The sequence below is a fragment of the Pimephales promelas genome, chromosome 21, assembly GCF_988280905.1.
Source record: "Pimephales promelas chromosome 21, fPimPro1.hap1.1, whole genome shotgun sequence".
NCBI classification, from domain to species: domain Eukaryota; kingdom Metazoa; phylum Chordata; class Actinopteri; order Cypriniformes; family Leuciscidae; genus Pimephales; species Pimephales promelas.
The window spans coordinates 23,590,664-23,606,318 of NC_142789.1; the positions used below are offsets into that span (position 1 = coordinate 23,590,664).

General features: G+C 38.1%; 1 protein-coding gene across 2 annotated transcripts in view; it reads left to right on the forward strand.

Annotated features, from left to right (window-relative positions):
• The window catches only part of sipa1l2b (signal-induced proliferation-associated 1like 2, genome duplicate b), a 66,561-nt gene extending 57,833 nt beyond the window's left edge, over window positions 1–8,728 (forward strand). For both annotated transcript variants that reach the window (XM_039673658.2, XM_089124862.1), the window contains exons 18-21: window positions 1,322–1,453; window positions 5,775–5,895; window positions 7,084–7,165; window positions 7,301–8,728. In XM_039673658.2, coding sequence (XP_039529592.2) covers window positions 1,322–1,453; window positions 5,775–5,895; window positions 7,084–7,165; window positions 7,301–7,447 — 482 coding nt within the window. In that variant the 3' untranslated portion in view covers window positions 7,448–8,728. The remainder of the gene's footprint in view (window positions 1–1,321; window positions 1,454–5,774; window positions 5,896–7,083; window positions 7,166–7,300) is intronic.
• The last annotated feature ends 6,927 nt before the right edge of the window (window positions 8,729–15,655 follow it).

Sequence of the window (15,655 nt, forward strand, 5' to 3'; positions counted from 1 at the left end):
GTATTCCCGAAATAGTGAAACTATTATACTCTACTTAATTTGTCACATAGATTTATGATGTATTTTGTAAACACATTTATGTGTTTGAAAGATTTATGTGTATTTTGTAAACTGTATTTTTTTGCAAAAAAATAAAAAATTAAAAAAAAATTAAATAAAAATAAAAAAAAAGTACAAATATTTAAATAATATTCCCAAATCAACAAAACTATTCTAACTTCACTTGTTAATAATAATAATAATAATAAAAAAATTGACTAAATAATTAAGACACACTTACATGTTTATGTCGACCTACAAGTAAAATAGCGAAAAAATAAAACCGATAGAATGTAAGAACACGTCCTGTGTGATCGTCCCTAATGCCTCTTGGCGTGTTTCGCATTCAGACACTTGATCTGTTCTCCAGCTGTCTGAAACTTACAGTTCCTCTCTCATTATAGCAGAACTCTAAACCAGCCAACTTCATTCATTATTCAAATCACTCTCACCTCTCCACCCTCAGGCGAGGCCTGTCTGTCTGCCTGTATGAGCAGCCTTTGTGTGAATTAGCGAGTTTGCTCTCTAGGTCACCTAGAGCTAATTTTACTTTGCTTCTGTGAGTTGCCACGTTTGATTCTTTCTCTAGAAGTACATCAATTTGTGGGTAAGGATGCCATTTGGCCCTTGACTATTGAGCAGCGGCAACTGCTTTTCTATCAAGTTGAAATCTCTGCCAATGGATGAATGTTTAATGTAGTTTACGCCGCAGTCAGGGCTTTTCAGTTGTGTCCTCAGTGACCTTCTTAGTTTCCTTTTTGATCGAACTGATCATTATATCCATTATGTGTATGGATGTTCGAGTCTAATTGTAGTGAGTTAATTTATTTAAATCAGAGCATGTGCTGTTTGAATATTGCTTTAAAATCATCATGGATTTAAAATGGAACCTTTTTTTTTTACCAGCCTAATGATTGTTCCTGCACTTATTTTTAATGATTCGGTGGTGCACATTATTCCAACTTAAAATGTCTTCCTAAATTTGAATCAAAATATAATGATGTGCTATTCCTCAGAAATTACTTTTCTGTGGATGCCACGTAGCCAAAAATCCAAATTAGTGTTGTTGCTTTTTTAATTATGAATAATAATAAACACCATTATTATTATTAAGGTAACGTATTATTATTATTATTACTACGTCAAATAGAACAAGAATTGTTCTAGTCCTCATCTGTGCACATTTCTCGAAATTAAAATTTTGAATCACGGTAGAGATGGCATTTAGGTTATGGGATGCACTCTAACTGTCCTCTGTGAACTGTGTGTGCTGTCTCCGCAGATGAGCTCTGGTTCTCTGACAGTTCACTGGCAGACAAGGCCAAGCTGGCGGACACTGGTATGATGCCCCTGCCGGACCCCTCTTCTGGTCTCGACTGGTCACATCTTGTGAATGCCGCACGGGCTTTTGAAGGTACAAGCTTCTGTCTCTCTCACACACACACACACACACACTAAATATGCTGGTTTGTCACTGAGAAACACTATATTCACAGCTGCGTATGGTCTTGACCCATTTAACATGCTTTGTGATCTTAAACTTGCTGCTCACTGTTATGGAATGAACAGCAAGGGTACTTGGTATTTTTTTTCCACGAAGACTGCACTCGCCCTTTGACTCTTTGGATATTTTTGTACCAGACAAATGGAGTCGAATGTCTTTATATTTGTCAAAGACTATGGGGCAGATTCATTCAACACAACTAATACAGCATTACCAGACACTATCTTAAAGAACATTATGCCGGAAAATATTTAAATGAAGTCATTGGCATTCTTTTGAGCTCAAACATGCCTTTTTTATGCAAATAAGGCTCATTATAAAATGTGCATTATTCACAAAGGTCAGTATTGTTAGCTCGGTGCAATTAATGTTGCCCTATTTACTTTTTTTTTTTTTTTTAAAGACAATACGATTAAAAAATTGGGGGTTTATATATGAACATTTTAATGTTTTTGAAAGTCCCTTATGCTCACCAAGGCTGCATTTATTTGATTAAAAATATAGTAAAAACAGTAATATTGTGAAATATTATTACAAATAAGTGTTCTGATTTTAAAATGTAATTTTCCACATCATTATTCCAGTCTTCAGTGTCACATGATCTTTCAGAAATCATTCTAATATGCTGATTTGCTGTGAATTATTAACAATGTTAAAAACTACCGAGCCCTGCACATGATATGCGGCAAAAAATATGTATATCGGAGCAATGATTTAACAATTATTTCCCACGACTTACTAATTTGTCAGCATGGTTTACTAATTTGTTCCTTCGTATTAAGTAAATCATTCGCACAATATAATAATTACTTCCCTCGTTTTAATAAATAGTGTACACCATATAATAATTTGTTCCCTCATTTTCTTAAAGGAGAACTCCGGTCAATTTTAACATTGAGCTCATTTTTTTGTACATTTGGAGTGCTGTCAGTACAGACAAAAACGACAAAAACGGTGTTGTCTACACCTTTTTACCGTCTTTTTAAAATTCGCACCCTGTTGACTTCAATGGGGTATGTTCTAAACCTGGTTTAGAACATGCCCCATTGAAGTCAACTGGGTGCGAATTTTCAAACGACGATAAAACAGTGTATGAAACACCGATTTTTGTCATTTTTGTCTGTACTGACAGCACTCCAAATGAACAAAAAAATGAGCTCAATGTTAAAATTGACCCGAGTTCTCGTTTAATTTGGGTCCATGTGGTAATTATTTTGTGCCCCTTGTTTTAGTTCAATCAAAACGACAGTACAAATTGGTACAACATGGCCACAGTTTATTAAAACAAGGACAGATTGTTGATTTTCGGCCATATAAACTTTTGTCCCCATGTCATCCAATACTTCGTACAAAATGGTGAAAAGGAAAAAAAAGAAATCATACCGGCTCCAAACTTTTGAATTGTAATGTATTTATTTATACTTTCTGTCCCAGTATTTGTGCCTTTACCTGATTGATATAAGTGAATCGGGAGCTAAAACAATGCAGGCCGCCTGTGCAAATTAAATGTTTTGTTCATCCATTAAATTTTTTGGAGCTCATTGTTAGTATTAACTGTAAGCGAATTGAAAAGAACAGAAAATGCCTCTTTTTTTTTTGTCCTATTATTGGAATTGTGTTTTGACCAGGGTTTCCCCTCACCACAAAGCTTTAGCCGCTCTCACACACCATTAACAAAGTTAACTGAAGGTTGCAGAAAACAGCACCCGTCTCCAACGCTGCTCTTGACCATGTCGAAATCACCAAGTCTCTATTTTCCTCCCATTCATTTCCTGTGACTGCCTGAAGGCGCATTGTTCCGCAAGGTGCTAATTAGGAGCGGAGACCGTATTTCGAGCATTGAGAAATTAAGCCATTATCACAATGTGAGCCCAGCAAGACACCACTTAGGGAAATGACTCAAGCCATTGCTTGCTGTAATTACACATTTTGGGTTTTGGACGCTTTTACTCGTGTGCAATTACAGCTGTTCCCACACCTTCAACCGGTCGCTGTGGAGACCATGGCGAATGCTGGCAAGGGCAGCTCCTCTTGAACTCAGAATTTCCTTTTGGATCTGCATGTGGAATGGGGGGAATACATGGTGGATGGCTTTAATTGGCTGGAGGGGCTTCCGGCAAAGAAGTCGGTGAGCGGGTTCTCTTGGGTCCTGACAGATATGAAAAATGGAATGAGCGTGCGGCTCCGTCCTGAAATGCTAACAAATAGGAGACTATAGTTTCATGGCGAGATAAATTATTATTATTTATTTAGTTGTTTGTTTATTTGTCCGGGACAATGCACAGTTCAGGCCCTGTAATAGAGTTAGCTATGCAGCTAATTTACATTTGTGGTCCCTGGGCAAGGAAAATAAAGACAATATAGACAAACATTACTCGCATAAAAACCTGATTAAGTTAGCTATTGCCTCAGGGTTGGGGTGCTAACTAGAAGGGTGTGGGGAGGAGGTGAGCTTACATTGTTGATTTCCATGTGCGTGTTTTTGTTCAGAGTGCTGATAATTATCCGTCCATTCAACTCCAGCTCCGACGACACCCCTTACTGTGAGACTGTTAATGAAATGAAATGAGAGAGGGGGGTGGAGGAAGAGCTGAAAGGTGTTAGAAGAGGTGAGAGCTCTTAAAGGAGCCTCCATGAACGCTTTTAGCTCGGCGTTTGATGAAACGATGGTAGGTCAACATCTTGAGAGATTGCTTATGGTATATTGAATATGTTAAGGGTCGTGGCATAAATTCTTGCTAACAAAGAGCTTGATGGTCTTTATTAAGATACAAAAGAAATTCTCCACTTGTAAGACCACACCCACGTTTCGACTGCTTTTCCAAGTGCAAAACACACATTTATGCCAGTTTTGTTGGCATGAATTCAAATTAAAGTTCAGTAAACACACATTTATTATCTTTTGGTCCATGTTGTGCTGCAAATGAGTGGAAGTTAAAATTTAAAAAAATGATCCTGGATAGTTTTGTTAAATGCAAGCACCAAACACATTTATGTCCGTGATATGAATTAACATCATCTATCTATCTATCTATCTATCTATCTATCTATCTATCTATCTATCTATCTATCTATCTATCTATCTATCTATCTATCTATCTATCTATCTATCTATCTATCTATCTGTCTGTCTGTCTGTCTGTCTGTCTGTCTGTCTGTCTGTCTGTCTGTCTGTCTGTCTGTCTGTCTGTCTGTCTGTCTGTCTGTCTGTCTGTCTGTCTGTCTGTCTGTCTGTCTGTCTGTCTGTCTGTCTGTCTGTCTGTCTGTCTGTCTGTCTGTATATATATATATATATATATATAACTAATAAAACAATACAAAAATATACATGTATTTACTTTTGCTCCATAGTTTGCTATCAATGAGAAATTGGCATTTAAAAACTGATACTGTATAGACTAGATCACTGTTTAAAAATGTAAATAAAAACAATAGAAACATTTTTTATTAATCTTTGGTCCATCTTTTGCTATCAATGATTAGAAATTGGCATTTAAAAATGGACAGACTAATCACATTTTTAGATATGATAAATAAAAAACAAAAGAAATATTATGTTTATTATCTTTTGGTATCAATGATTAGAAATTGGTGTTTAAGTGTTTCTAGATTTTGTTTAATGCCCAATGGAAAAGGCAGTAGGCTACATTTGTCCGTCGCTCCCCCTGTTGCCCTCTCAGCAGAGGTAAAGGCACTATATCGGTATGCCCTTGGTCCTGAATCCTTAATGATATGCCCGACTGACAGTGTAATGCTAAACTCACCTGAAAGTGTGTGAACCCCCCCCCCTCCCGTCTCGCCATTAACCCTTCTGCCGCGTTAGCTCCGTTCCCCACTTAATTAACACCTTGCTCTGCTGAAGCTGGTTAACAGTTAGATTTAACACCTTGGAGAAAGCTGAAAAGGAAGAAAGCTTTTCTCTGGGTGTTGCGTGAGGCTCCTACATGGAACATCAGCCTACAGTAAATCACCTCAGGTGAAGCAGCATGAAGTTTCATGTTTCACCTGTTTCCTGTGCGTCTCAGGGGATTTCCTGCTTGTCTTGTTTTTTGGTCCTGTGCTGTGCTGATGAGTGATAAACAGTTGTTTTATAGTAAATTTACTGTGTGCAGCTGCTTATATTAAATGACAAACACGTACACAGCACATCGCACAGTCCCTTGCTATTACTGCCCTGTAATGGAAGTTTCAGCCTGGATTTTTAACCGAGTAAATCTTTCCTCTCTTTTAGATCAGACTGGAACCTCTCTGAGCTCCCTGACAGAGGAAGAGCAGACCAAGCAGGTTCTGGAGCTCTCCGAGGAGCTGAGCAGAAGAGTAGGATGTGTGGATGCCTCAACCCTACCGGCAGGGTAAGTACTGACGTAGAACATCTGAAGAACATCCATCCAACATCTGTCTGTTTTTTGATTTATCAATCCATGTATCCATCACCCGTCTGCCTTTGGTCTCTGTCTCAAACTCTATCTGTCTGTCTGTCTATCTGTCTGTCTGTCTGTCTGTCTGTCTGTCTGTCTCAAACTCTACCCAGCTATCCATCTGTCTGTCTGTCTGTCTGTCTGTCTGTCTGTCTATCTATCTATCTATCTATCTATCTATCTATCTATCTGTCTGTCTATCTGTCTGTCTGTCTGTCTGTCTGTCTCAAACTCTACCCAGCTATCCATCTGTCTGTCTGTCTGTCTATCTATCTATCTGTCTGTCTGTCTGTCTGTCTGTCTGTCTGTCTCAAACTCTACCCAGCTATCCATCCTTTCATCTATCTATCTATCTATCTATCTATCTGTCTATCTATCTATCTATCTATCTATCTATCTATCTATCTATCTATCTATCTATCTATCTATCTATCTATCTATCTATCTATCTATCTATCTATCTATCTATCTGTATGTCTGTCTGTCTGTCTGTCTGTCTGTCTGTCTGTCTCGCTCAAGCTCTACCCATCTATCTACCCATCTATCTACCCATCTATCTATCTATCTATCTATCTATCTATCTATCTATCTATCTATCTATCTATCTATCTATCTATCTATCTGTCTATCTATCTGTCTGTCTGTCTGTCTGTCTGTCTGTCTGTCTCGCTCAAGCTCTACCCATCTATCTACCCATCTATCTACCCATCTATCTACCCATCTACCCATCTACCCATCTATCTATCTATCTATCTATCTATCTATCTATCTATCTATCTATCTATCTATCTATCTATCTATCTATCTATCTATCTATCTATCTATCTATCTATCTATCTATCTATCTATCTATCTATCTGTCTGTCTGTCTGTTTGTCTGTCTGTCTGTCTGTCTGTCTGTCTGGCTCAAGTTCTATCTATCTATCTATCTATCTATCTATCTATCTGTCTGTCTGTCTGTCTGTCTGTCTGTCTGTCTGTCTGTCTGTATGTCTGTATGTCTGTATGTCTGTCTGCATCTGTCTGCATCTCTCCATGCGTATGTCTGCACATCTGTAATTACATCTATTGATCTGAGGGCCTTTGTTTCTGTCTAACTGATCCTGTCTCTCATCTAACCAGGGAAGGTTCTCCTGCTCTGCTAACTGGGAAGGTTAACCAGCTGGAGCTCATTCTCCGACAGCTGCAGTATGACCTAAGGAAGGTGAGAGCCTCCAGCGTAATAACAGACAAACATAATGCTGAAATAAATCTGCAACATTGTCGAACAACCACTGTTAACAGCATTCACCTCAAGGCAGTTATTTGTAACGGCATGCTTTGTTATTATCCTTCAAAGGAGCAAGAAGACAAGGCTATGCTCCAGGAACAGGTGCAACACCTTCGTCAAGACAACCTTCGACTACATGAAGAGAGCCAGACAGCAGCTGCGCAACTGAGGAGATTTACTGAATTGTTTCTGAACACGATGGACAAGAAACCTTGAGCTGAAGTAGTCCGTAACTTCCCCTTCTTGTGCTTTGCAAACTACATAACCCAAGGAAAATTAGTCCAGCATACTGTAAAAACAAAAAAGATGTTAGAGAAGAAATTTCAGCATTTGAATGTGAATGTGTGCAGAGCTAATATGCTAACACACTAAAAACTAAGTCAAGGTTGGTGGCAGGACATGAGAATGTGAATGAGAAAAGGGAGTGTAAGAAATTAAATATGTGATAAGGGCTGGAAGGGAAAATAGTTTAAATAGTTTATGACCAGTCGAAGGGTACGAACAAGTCGTGATCGTGAAAGTGAATGTAATGCAATAAGTCGTGATCTCTTTCTAAAAATCTTTGGTTCCTTGGGCATAACATCTTCAAAGCTACTGTCGTAACTCGAGTTCAATCCTGGCTTCGTGGCTGTCCACCCCCGTCGTTTGTCGAAATGTAGACCGGCCAGATGCAACGTTCCTTAGTGTCCGATGCTCCTCAAGACTTGGTGTGCTGTATACCTGTTTTGAAATGCATTTTTGTAAGTAACCCATTGAAACAAATGTTGTAGCAATAATTTTGCTGATGTCGTTATCACAGAATTGTTCAATAAGATTAGCACTGAGTGTGATTTGGTTGTATTCAAAAACTTTTATGTAGAAAAAAAAAAGTCTTTCGTGTGCCTGATGTTATTGGTGGTAAAAGGATTGTTCCTCCCAGTTGTTTTCGTTAAACCATTTAACTGTCCGAGTCCGTACAAAATCCATGCCCACTGCTCTTGATCCATAGGCTGTCAACTGGCTTTGTTTTACCCCCCCCAAAAAAACAGACGTTAAACGCTCAAACCTGTGTGGATGGGCCAGTACACGCAGACTAGCACCTGTAAACCACTTAAAATAAAAGCCAAATTCTGCTTGTTGGTGTAAAGTACCTCAGAAAAAGTGTCTTGTACCTTCGCCCTCTTATTTAAGCTTATTTAACCTAAGATTGTTATTTTAATGAGAGTATTTTCCTTTTCTGCACTAAAAAGAGTAATGGCTCCATGTGGCAGTACTTTGTATACCATGTCAGAAGTACGGTGTATAGCTTGGCTGAGAGATAACTGTAAACATAAAATGGTTTATTTCTGGGAAGTTCAGATGTTTGGATGCTGCTAGAGGACAGGATGTTGTTTTTTATGGCCTTTTAAAGATGTTTTAATTTCTTTGTAAATTTCTTTCGTTGAGGTTGGGATGAAAAGCTTACCTTTGTAAAATAAAGTTTAGGATGTCAATAAAGTATGACTTGTGTCCTTTTAATATGGTGTTTGTGTTGAATTTCTTTAACCTTGCTTTATATGGCATAAAAATGCTTTGCTTCTTTGTGGATCGCCTGTGGATCGAGATCAATACTGGCCAGTGTTATTGATCAGACACTTTGGAAGCTGGGTGCATGAGCAGCACCTCTGGATGACAAAAGTGTGAGCATCTCTGGAGTTCTCCACAATGTCACTGGTAAGAAACACGGCCAAGAACAACCAACCTATCCGACACAATTCAGGAGTTGTGACATTTTAAATCTATGGTTGTAGTGATGTTTTTGATGGACTGAGATTGATAAAAAGCTGAGAAGATGGAGGAACACACGCTCAGGGAGCTGAAATGTGCAGTAGTCAATGACCTATTTCAGGAGTGTGTTATTTGTGAAAACTCTCAAAAAATCAATACATTTCTCCTTTCGCTGGTTGTGATTGAGGAGAATGGAAATGGCAGCACTGCCCTACATCTGTGAGGAACAAGTGGAAAAATGTCAACCTTTTTAGGTGACCTAGCTGTGATGGATAGTATGGTCCAAGGTGCCTTTGCTCCTGTGGGAACTGACAAGGTGAAAGTGTGGTGTACAATTGATGGTCATTCCAAGATCCAGCTGCAATTTATTTTACAGTACGACCACTTTCATTGTACTTACAGTGTACTTACCAGGAAAGTACTGGTAAGAGACATTTAAGAGCACTACATGGGTTGAAGGGACAGTTCACCCCAAAAAAAAAAAAAAAAACCGACAATAATACTTTTTGTGCGCAAAAAAAAAAACTATTCAACTATTCCTATTTCCTTCTCTGTGGGCCTCGAGTCAGTTCACTAGTTTAATAGCGTACACTTCTGTTGTTGTACGTCACATGCATTACACACATGACCAGCTTCGGCCAATAGTGAGCCTACGTGTGACGTAGCTCTACGCTATCGTACTACGTTAACTGACTAGAGGCTCATAGAGAAGGAAGTGAATAGTTGAAATAAAGTCGTTATTTTTGTTTGTTTTTGCACACAAAAAGTGTTCTCGTCGCTTGATAAACTTAAGATTGAGCCACTGTAGTCACTTGGACAATTTTAACGATGTCTTTAATAACTTTTCCAGGCCGGCAAGTTTCAATCCCCGAAGAAGCTCTCAGATTTCATCAAAAAATATCTTGATTTGTGTTACAAAGATGAACGAAGGACTTACGGGGTTGGAACTACATGAGGGTGAGTAAATACTGACAGAATTTTCATTTTTGGGGGAACTATCCCTTTAAGATTAAGTTTAGGGATAGGTTCAGGTTATTACCCACCCAGTAATTGTAATTACTACAATAAGTATATATATATGTGCATGCAAAACAGGATTGTAAATGGTCTTTGTACCTTTGCATGAGTATAAAACAATGACTAAGGGTTAAACTGGGATTTCGAAGGTGGGGAAACCTAAAAACTGAATGTGATTCTGATGAATTAAATCAAAGGTGCCGGAAGGTCAAATTTAACCCCTGCTGATTAAAAAGACACATAATCAGACATGTAATCCACCAGAGGAAAATCTATTTTTCTTTAAAATTTAAACATTTTTTTTAAAGGTTTAGTAATGACATAAAACGCTGAAATGATACGATACTAGTCATAATTATGAGATACGATTACGACAAAGACCTAATATTGAAAAAAAAGTTTGAAATATGACAAAAGATTTAAGTTATAAAAAAAGGTTTAAATTATGGCAAGTAAATCATTAATCATAGATATTTCTGTTTCGACTTATTGACATAATAATGACTTTTGTTATGTTTTTGACATAATTGTCGCTCATTTGCTTTTATATTACGACCTGTCATAAAATATCACTTATCTCATATTTATGATTTTTTACAATATGTCATGATTTTGAATTTCCCATATCTCATAAATTACTTAGTATGTCATAATTCCGACTTGATTCACCAAAGCATGATTTTTTTTTATTATGTGGCAGAAATACTTTTCCATACTAAGTAGCCACCAAGAGATGAAAGCTATTTTCCTTTTTTTGTATATATTTTTTCCTCTATGAAGAATTGCAGCTACCAAAAGAGGTGGAAGTTTTTATTGGAATTTGATTGGAGATACAAGTCAGAATATTTTCAAGTCAGAGACTTTTGCATGGCATTACGTTTTCTCATGCATATGAATTCCTGTTTTAACCGTGTATGGTTGAGCACACATACATGCATGTTCCATTATTAACATCATTAAAAAGACACTGTTCTGGTCTTGCCTCAGGGTTCAGGTGAAGGTCAGTGAATGTCAGCTGATGCACACCTTTATGTGTCATAGTTTGAATTTATTAGTGATGTCAGGCAAGCCATGATGTTCTTGTTGTGAATATCTGGGGAAAATTGGAGTTGCAATTATTTGAGCATGACTGCAAATCATAGATTATTGCACAAATTGAAAAGATAAAAGCATAATAATCACACATTATTCTCAGACCGCAAACATGTGGTTTTACTCACAATCAGTTTGTATTACACTGAGTGTTTTGTAGTGTGGTGCTTTATAGTCCAGTACTTCTGTGGTATTCTTCACATAACAGTGCCACCAAGAAGGCTCAGCAAAAATGTTCAGGTCCAACCACAACTTTGAGGAAAACTGCTGAGTGAGTCAATCGCACTGCCTCTGGGAAAGAAATCAAACACTCCTGTGATTAGAAAGCTTGACTGCTTGGCATCAAGATAAATGACGGATGTGAACTCACAGATTCCAGCTATCCGCATGTGCCATAAGAAATATGCTTTAGATAAATTTGATTCTATAGTGCAAATAGCAAAGCAATTCCTTGTGTTACATATCATAAAACAACCACAACACTTGATTAGAGACTGAAAAACCACATTTAGCTGGCGAATCAGCGTCAAGCCTAATCATATACTGAATTGAATCCTTTGTGTGTTTGGTACTGTAACCGTAACTGAAGTGTCCTAAATGGGTGCATATGCCTCTTTAGCCCCCTTGATGCTTCTTATTACTCCTTTAGATTCAGTATGGACCTAGATAGGCCACACAGCCACACTTTACCTGAATCTGGAGTGCCTCTGGGCTCTGCTTTAGGTCCGCCCTATATTTGTCCCTAACAAGTCGCAATAATGAAGTAGGGCATCAAAGGCTACCTGTAAGCATTAATAAATTCTTTTGATCTATCTCCATTTGCTGTTCAACATGCTTTTTAAGCGGTTTTAGGGGGAGCCAGAGGGGCTGAAATTGTAAAATAGGAAGAAAAAAAAAGTGACAAACTACATTTCCAAAAGTAGAAACCTTTCATACTTAACAGGATTGGCAATTGCAGCTACAAACATTGCTAACATACATTCATAAAATTTAGCCATGCTATCGACAAACTTTGTAGTAAAATACCAGCCCAGTGTGTCAGAACCTGACCAATATCCAAAGTAATGTTCTAGCACCTACCAGAAATCCTTAATAAGAATAAAAGCTGTTATAGCAGCAATAGGTATAGCTACATTCATAATATAGTGTCCATAAACATTTAAAAAGCACAAATGGATTGATGTCCTCATAATTTGGTAGAGTAGCCATATAATTGTCTGGGTTAAATAGAAGCCATGAATGACAAAACGCTGCACTACGGAACTGCAAATTCTCTATCGCCATCTGTGGTTGAAACATAAAATTGCAAGTTACCTGCAAAATTGCTGTTTTTACATCAGTCATCATGAGAAGACATTTACATTGTATCGTGAGTCAGCAGAAGAACTCAGAAACTAAAACTTTAGACATCTGGCTATAATGACAAATCTCTTTCTCTTTCTGGGCCACAGGAGCACGTAGGGAGGATTCAAATCTTGTCCAAGGCAGCTGAAGGTAACTTTGTTTGTCGTCTCCCGAGGGTGACCTGGTTGCCTTGCCAACAACGCGTGTAATTGGAAATGAAGCGGCCGCAATGCCAAGCCGTCTTTGCTGATCAGCCATTGTGTGATGCCTCACACACACGCACACACATTTCGTTCAAAGCAGAGTGACTGATGTGCAAAAGCTTGCTGTTTGTAACGTACCAATAACCCCCCAGCTCCCTTACTCCATCTTGACATCATGAATGTTTAAAATCTTCCCAAAAGCACTTTATTTTGTACGTGGCTTAAGTGCACACCTATCTGTTAGAGTGGAGGATAAAACATGTCCGACAGGAAGAACAACACTGATTTCAGTTTTCAGAGTACAGAAGTGTGTTAAGGGTTACTCTGTAAGAGAAGCTGACTTGGTGACTTTTTTCCCATGAGGCAGCTCATGAGAATCACTGATGCTGAAGCCCACAAACTTCTAGAACTCAGAAATGGCACTAAATAACCAGACACATCAGTTCCAAGAACTTTTCTATCGTTTTTTTTTTTCTTCGTTTTTTTTTTTCGTCATAGCTCAAGTTATAAATCATGAAAATCCATTCGCTACAAGAAAATCCTTTTTATAGTTTTTGTTCTGCTTGGTTAATACTTCTAAAAACTCAAAAGTCCAAGTAATATACTGCAGTTTAGCACAGCGTCACAATATACCTGCCTAATCCTTCAAGAGTTTGTTTTGCAGCATTGTTGACTCTGAACTTTATATGTCAGTTTGAATATAATCTGCAAATCAGAGCACACACAGCAGCAAAGGTCATGGATGAACAAGATGAATCTTCCTCTAAGCTGTCTTGCTTTCTGGCATCAGTCTATCTATGCCATGTCTCCCCTGCTGAAAAATGCGTACTGAAAATTTATATTTTTGAAGTCTTTTTGAAGTAAAAGTCCTCAATCGCATATTCCCGTCTTCAATGCATGCCAAAAGGCCAAAAAAAAAAAAAAAAAGAATGAAATGAAATGAAATGAAAGGAAAGAAGTGGTATTTTTCATCTAAGGCATTTTTTTGAATGAGTGAGTCTTTGCTTGAGGCAAGGTGATCTTCAGTATATGGGAAAGATTTGAATGAAAGACGTGAACGCTTTTAACCAAGGTTGCTCAAGGAAAACACCATGTCCTCCCCGATGATATTGGATTGAGTTCTAGGTACGTGTGAGGCCCTTCAGGGACTGTAACTGCATTTATGATTTGAATTTGCATTGCATTGAGAATGGACAGTGGTGGACCAAGTATACAAATCCTGTAGCTACTTGAGTTGAAGAAAGATTGATGAAATGACTGATGAATGCGTGCAAATACCTATAGAACTATCGTTCATTGATTTATTTTTTATTCATTTGCTATTCTACATTCTCTTGCTCAAAAAGAACTGTCATAAAATGAATTAATAATCAGTGCAATCAAGCTTAAGGTTCATATTACTCCTGGTTCAGTGATTCGTTAAAGAGACATGCTCTAAGCGGATCGTTGAATCAGTGAGTTGTTATTGCATCAGTGCAATGAACCGGTTCACTGAAAAGAATCGGCTCTAAAGACTGACAAGTTCAACTGTTCGGAGCTGGTCTAGATTTCTTCATTTGAAAATTACATTTTGAGTCAGACTAGGCATATGGGGTGCTTGTCATTCTTATTTGTGCATCCTTCTTTCCTTTCTTCGCATCTCAGCTCCACCCTTATAGGATTCAAGGGAAGGATGTAAGGAAGAAAATGAGGATTCGAAGTAAAGCTCATTTGTATATTGGAATATCCTTCATAACTCGATGGTTACACTTCAAATCGTCATCAGCTGAAGTGACCTTATGTCGTCTAAGCTTGGTTGGCATATTTAAAGCTAGTTCACCCACTAAATTCCATAGCAGCCTGTATTTTCCCATACTTTGTAAATCATCAGCCGTTGGTTATCCATCTTCTTTGAAATATCTTCTTTTTTGTTCAGGTCTAAAATATAAGTTAAAGGCCATTATATTGCATTTTGTTTAAGGGTGGTTTTACTGCTTTTTTTCTTTGCATGATTGTGTTTATGGGGTGCAATATGACATGTATTGATAGTTTTTCTTTTTTTTAAAGTCTTATTTTTCATAAATTTCAACCTTATTGTAAGCTGCTTTCTCCTCTGTCATTTGAACGAGCATATTCCGGAGGGAGGGTTGATGCAAATGTATGGGTTAGAGACGTCTAAAACCCGTTGTAGTCCCATTCGAGTCGTTTTTGTAGGCATTTAACTTCCTGATTTTTAAAAGACGATATCTCTGAACTTTCAGCGCCTCAACTTTGCAGATACTCTTCATGCACCAACAGCAACATTACACACTATTTAAAATGAAAAAAGAGAAATCGCAATCAACAACCTCTTTAATTTTGAACAAAGCTACAAAGTAGGCCTTAGCACATTACTGTTATGATGTTCAAATATAACAGAAGCCAGAGTAGAACATTCCAACGGAATATTTACAGATCTCAGACTGCCTGTCTCGGAATGCCATGCAATCCATTTAGGGAAACATTGCGTCGCTCCTGCTCAAGGTTGCCATGGCATTTACATTTAGTGGTATCTTCTCTCTTCATTGCCTGTCTCTTTATTGTAAAGGGCGACTTTCCATCCGCCCAGCGGGACACAGGATTTAATTGCTTCCTACTTGGATGCTCCAGTCCTGTATTCTGTTTTGTGCGGTTGTCACAGGCCGGTTTCGCCAGTGGTGAGAACATTTATCAAGAGCATTTATTTATATTGTTTACACAGGGCGGCCCACTGTGCACATTCTGAGGCACATTTGGACTCTCCAGCTGAGACCCATGAAAAATTTGCATTTGTGTTTTGTTAATGCCTCACACAGAGTTTTGTGAAAAGCTTTAGGCAGTTCCTCCCCCTTCAATAGGGAGCTCTCCCTTGGCCAGCTTTGTGATAAGGCAAACGGCAGACATTTGCATAAAGGGGAATTTACATAGGCAAACTGTACCGTCTGACTTGGGCAACCTCAACCGAACGGTGGCATGATATTACTCATCTTCACGTGAATAGAGCGATGACATCACACCGTAGTCT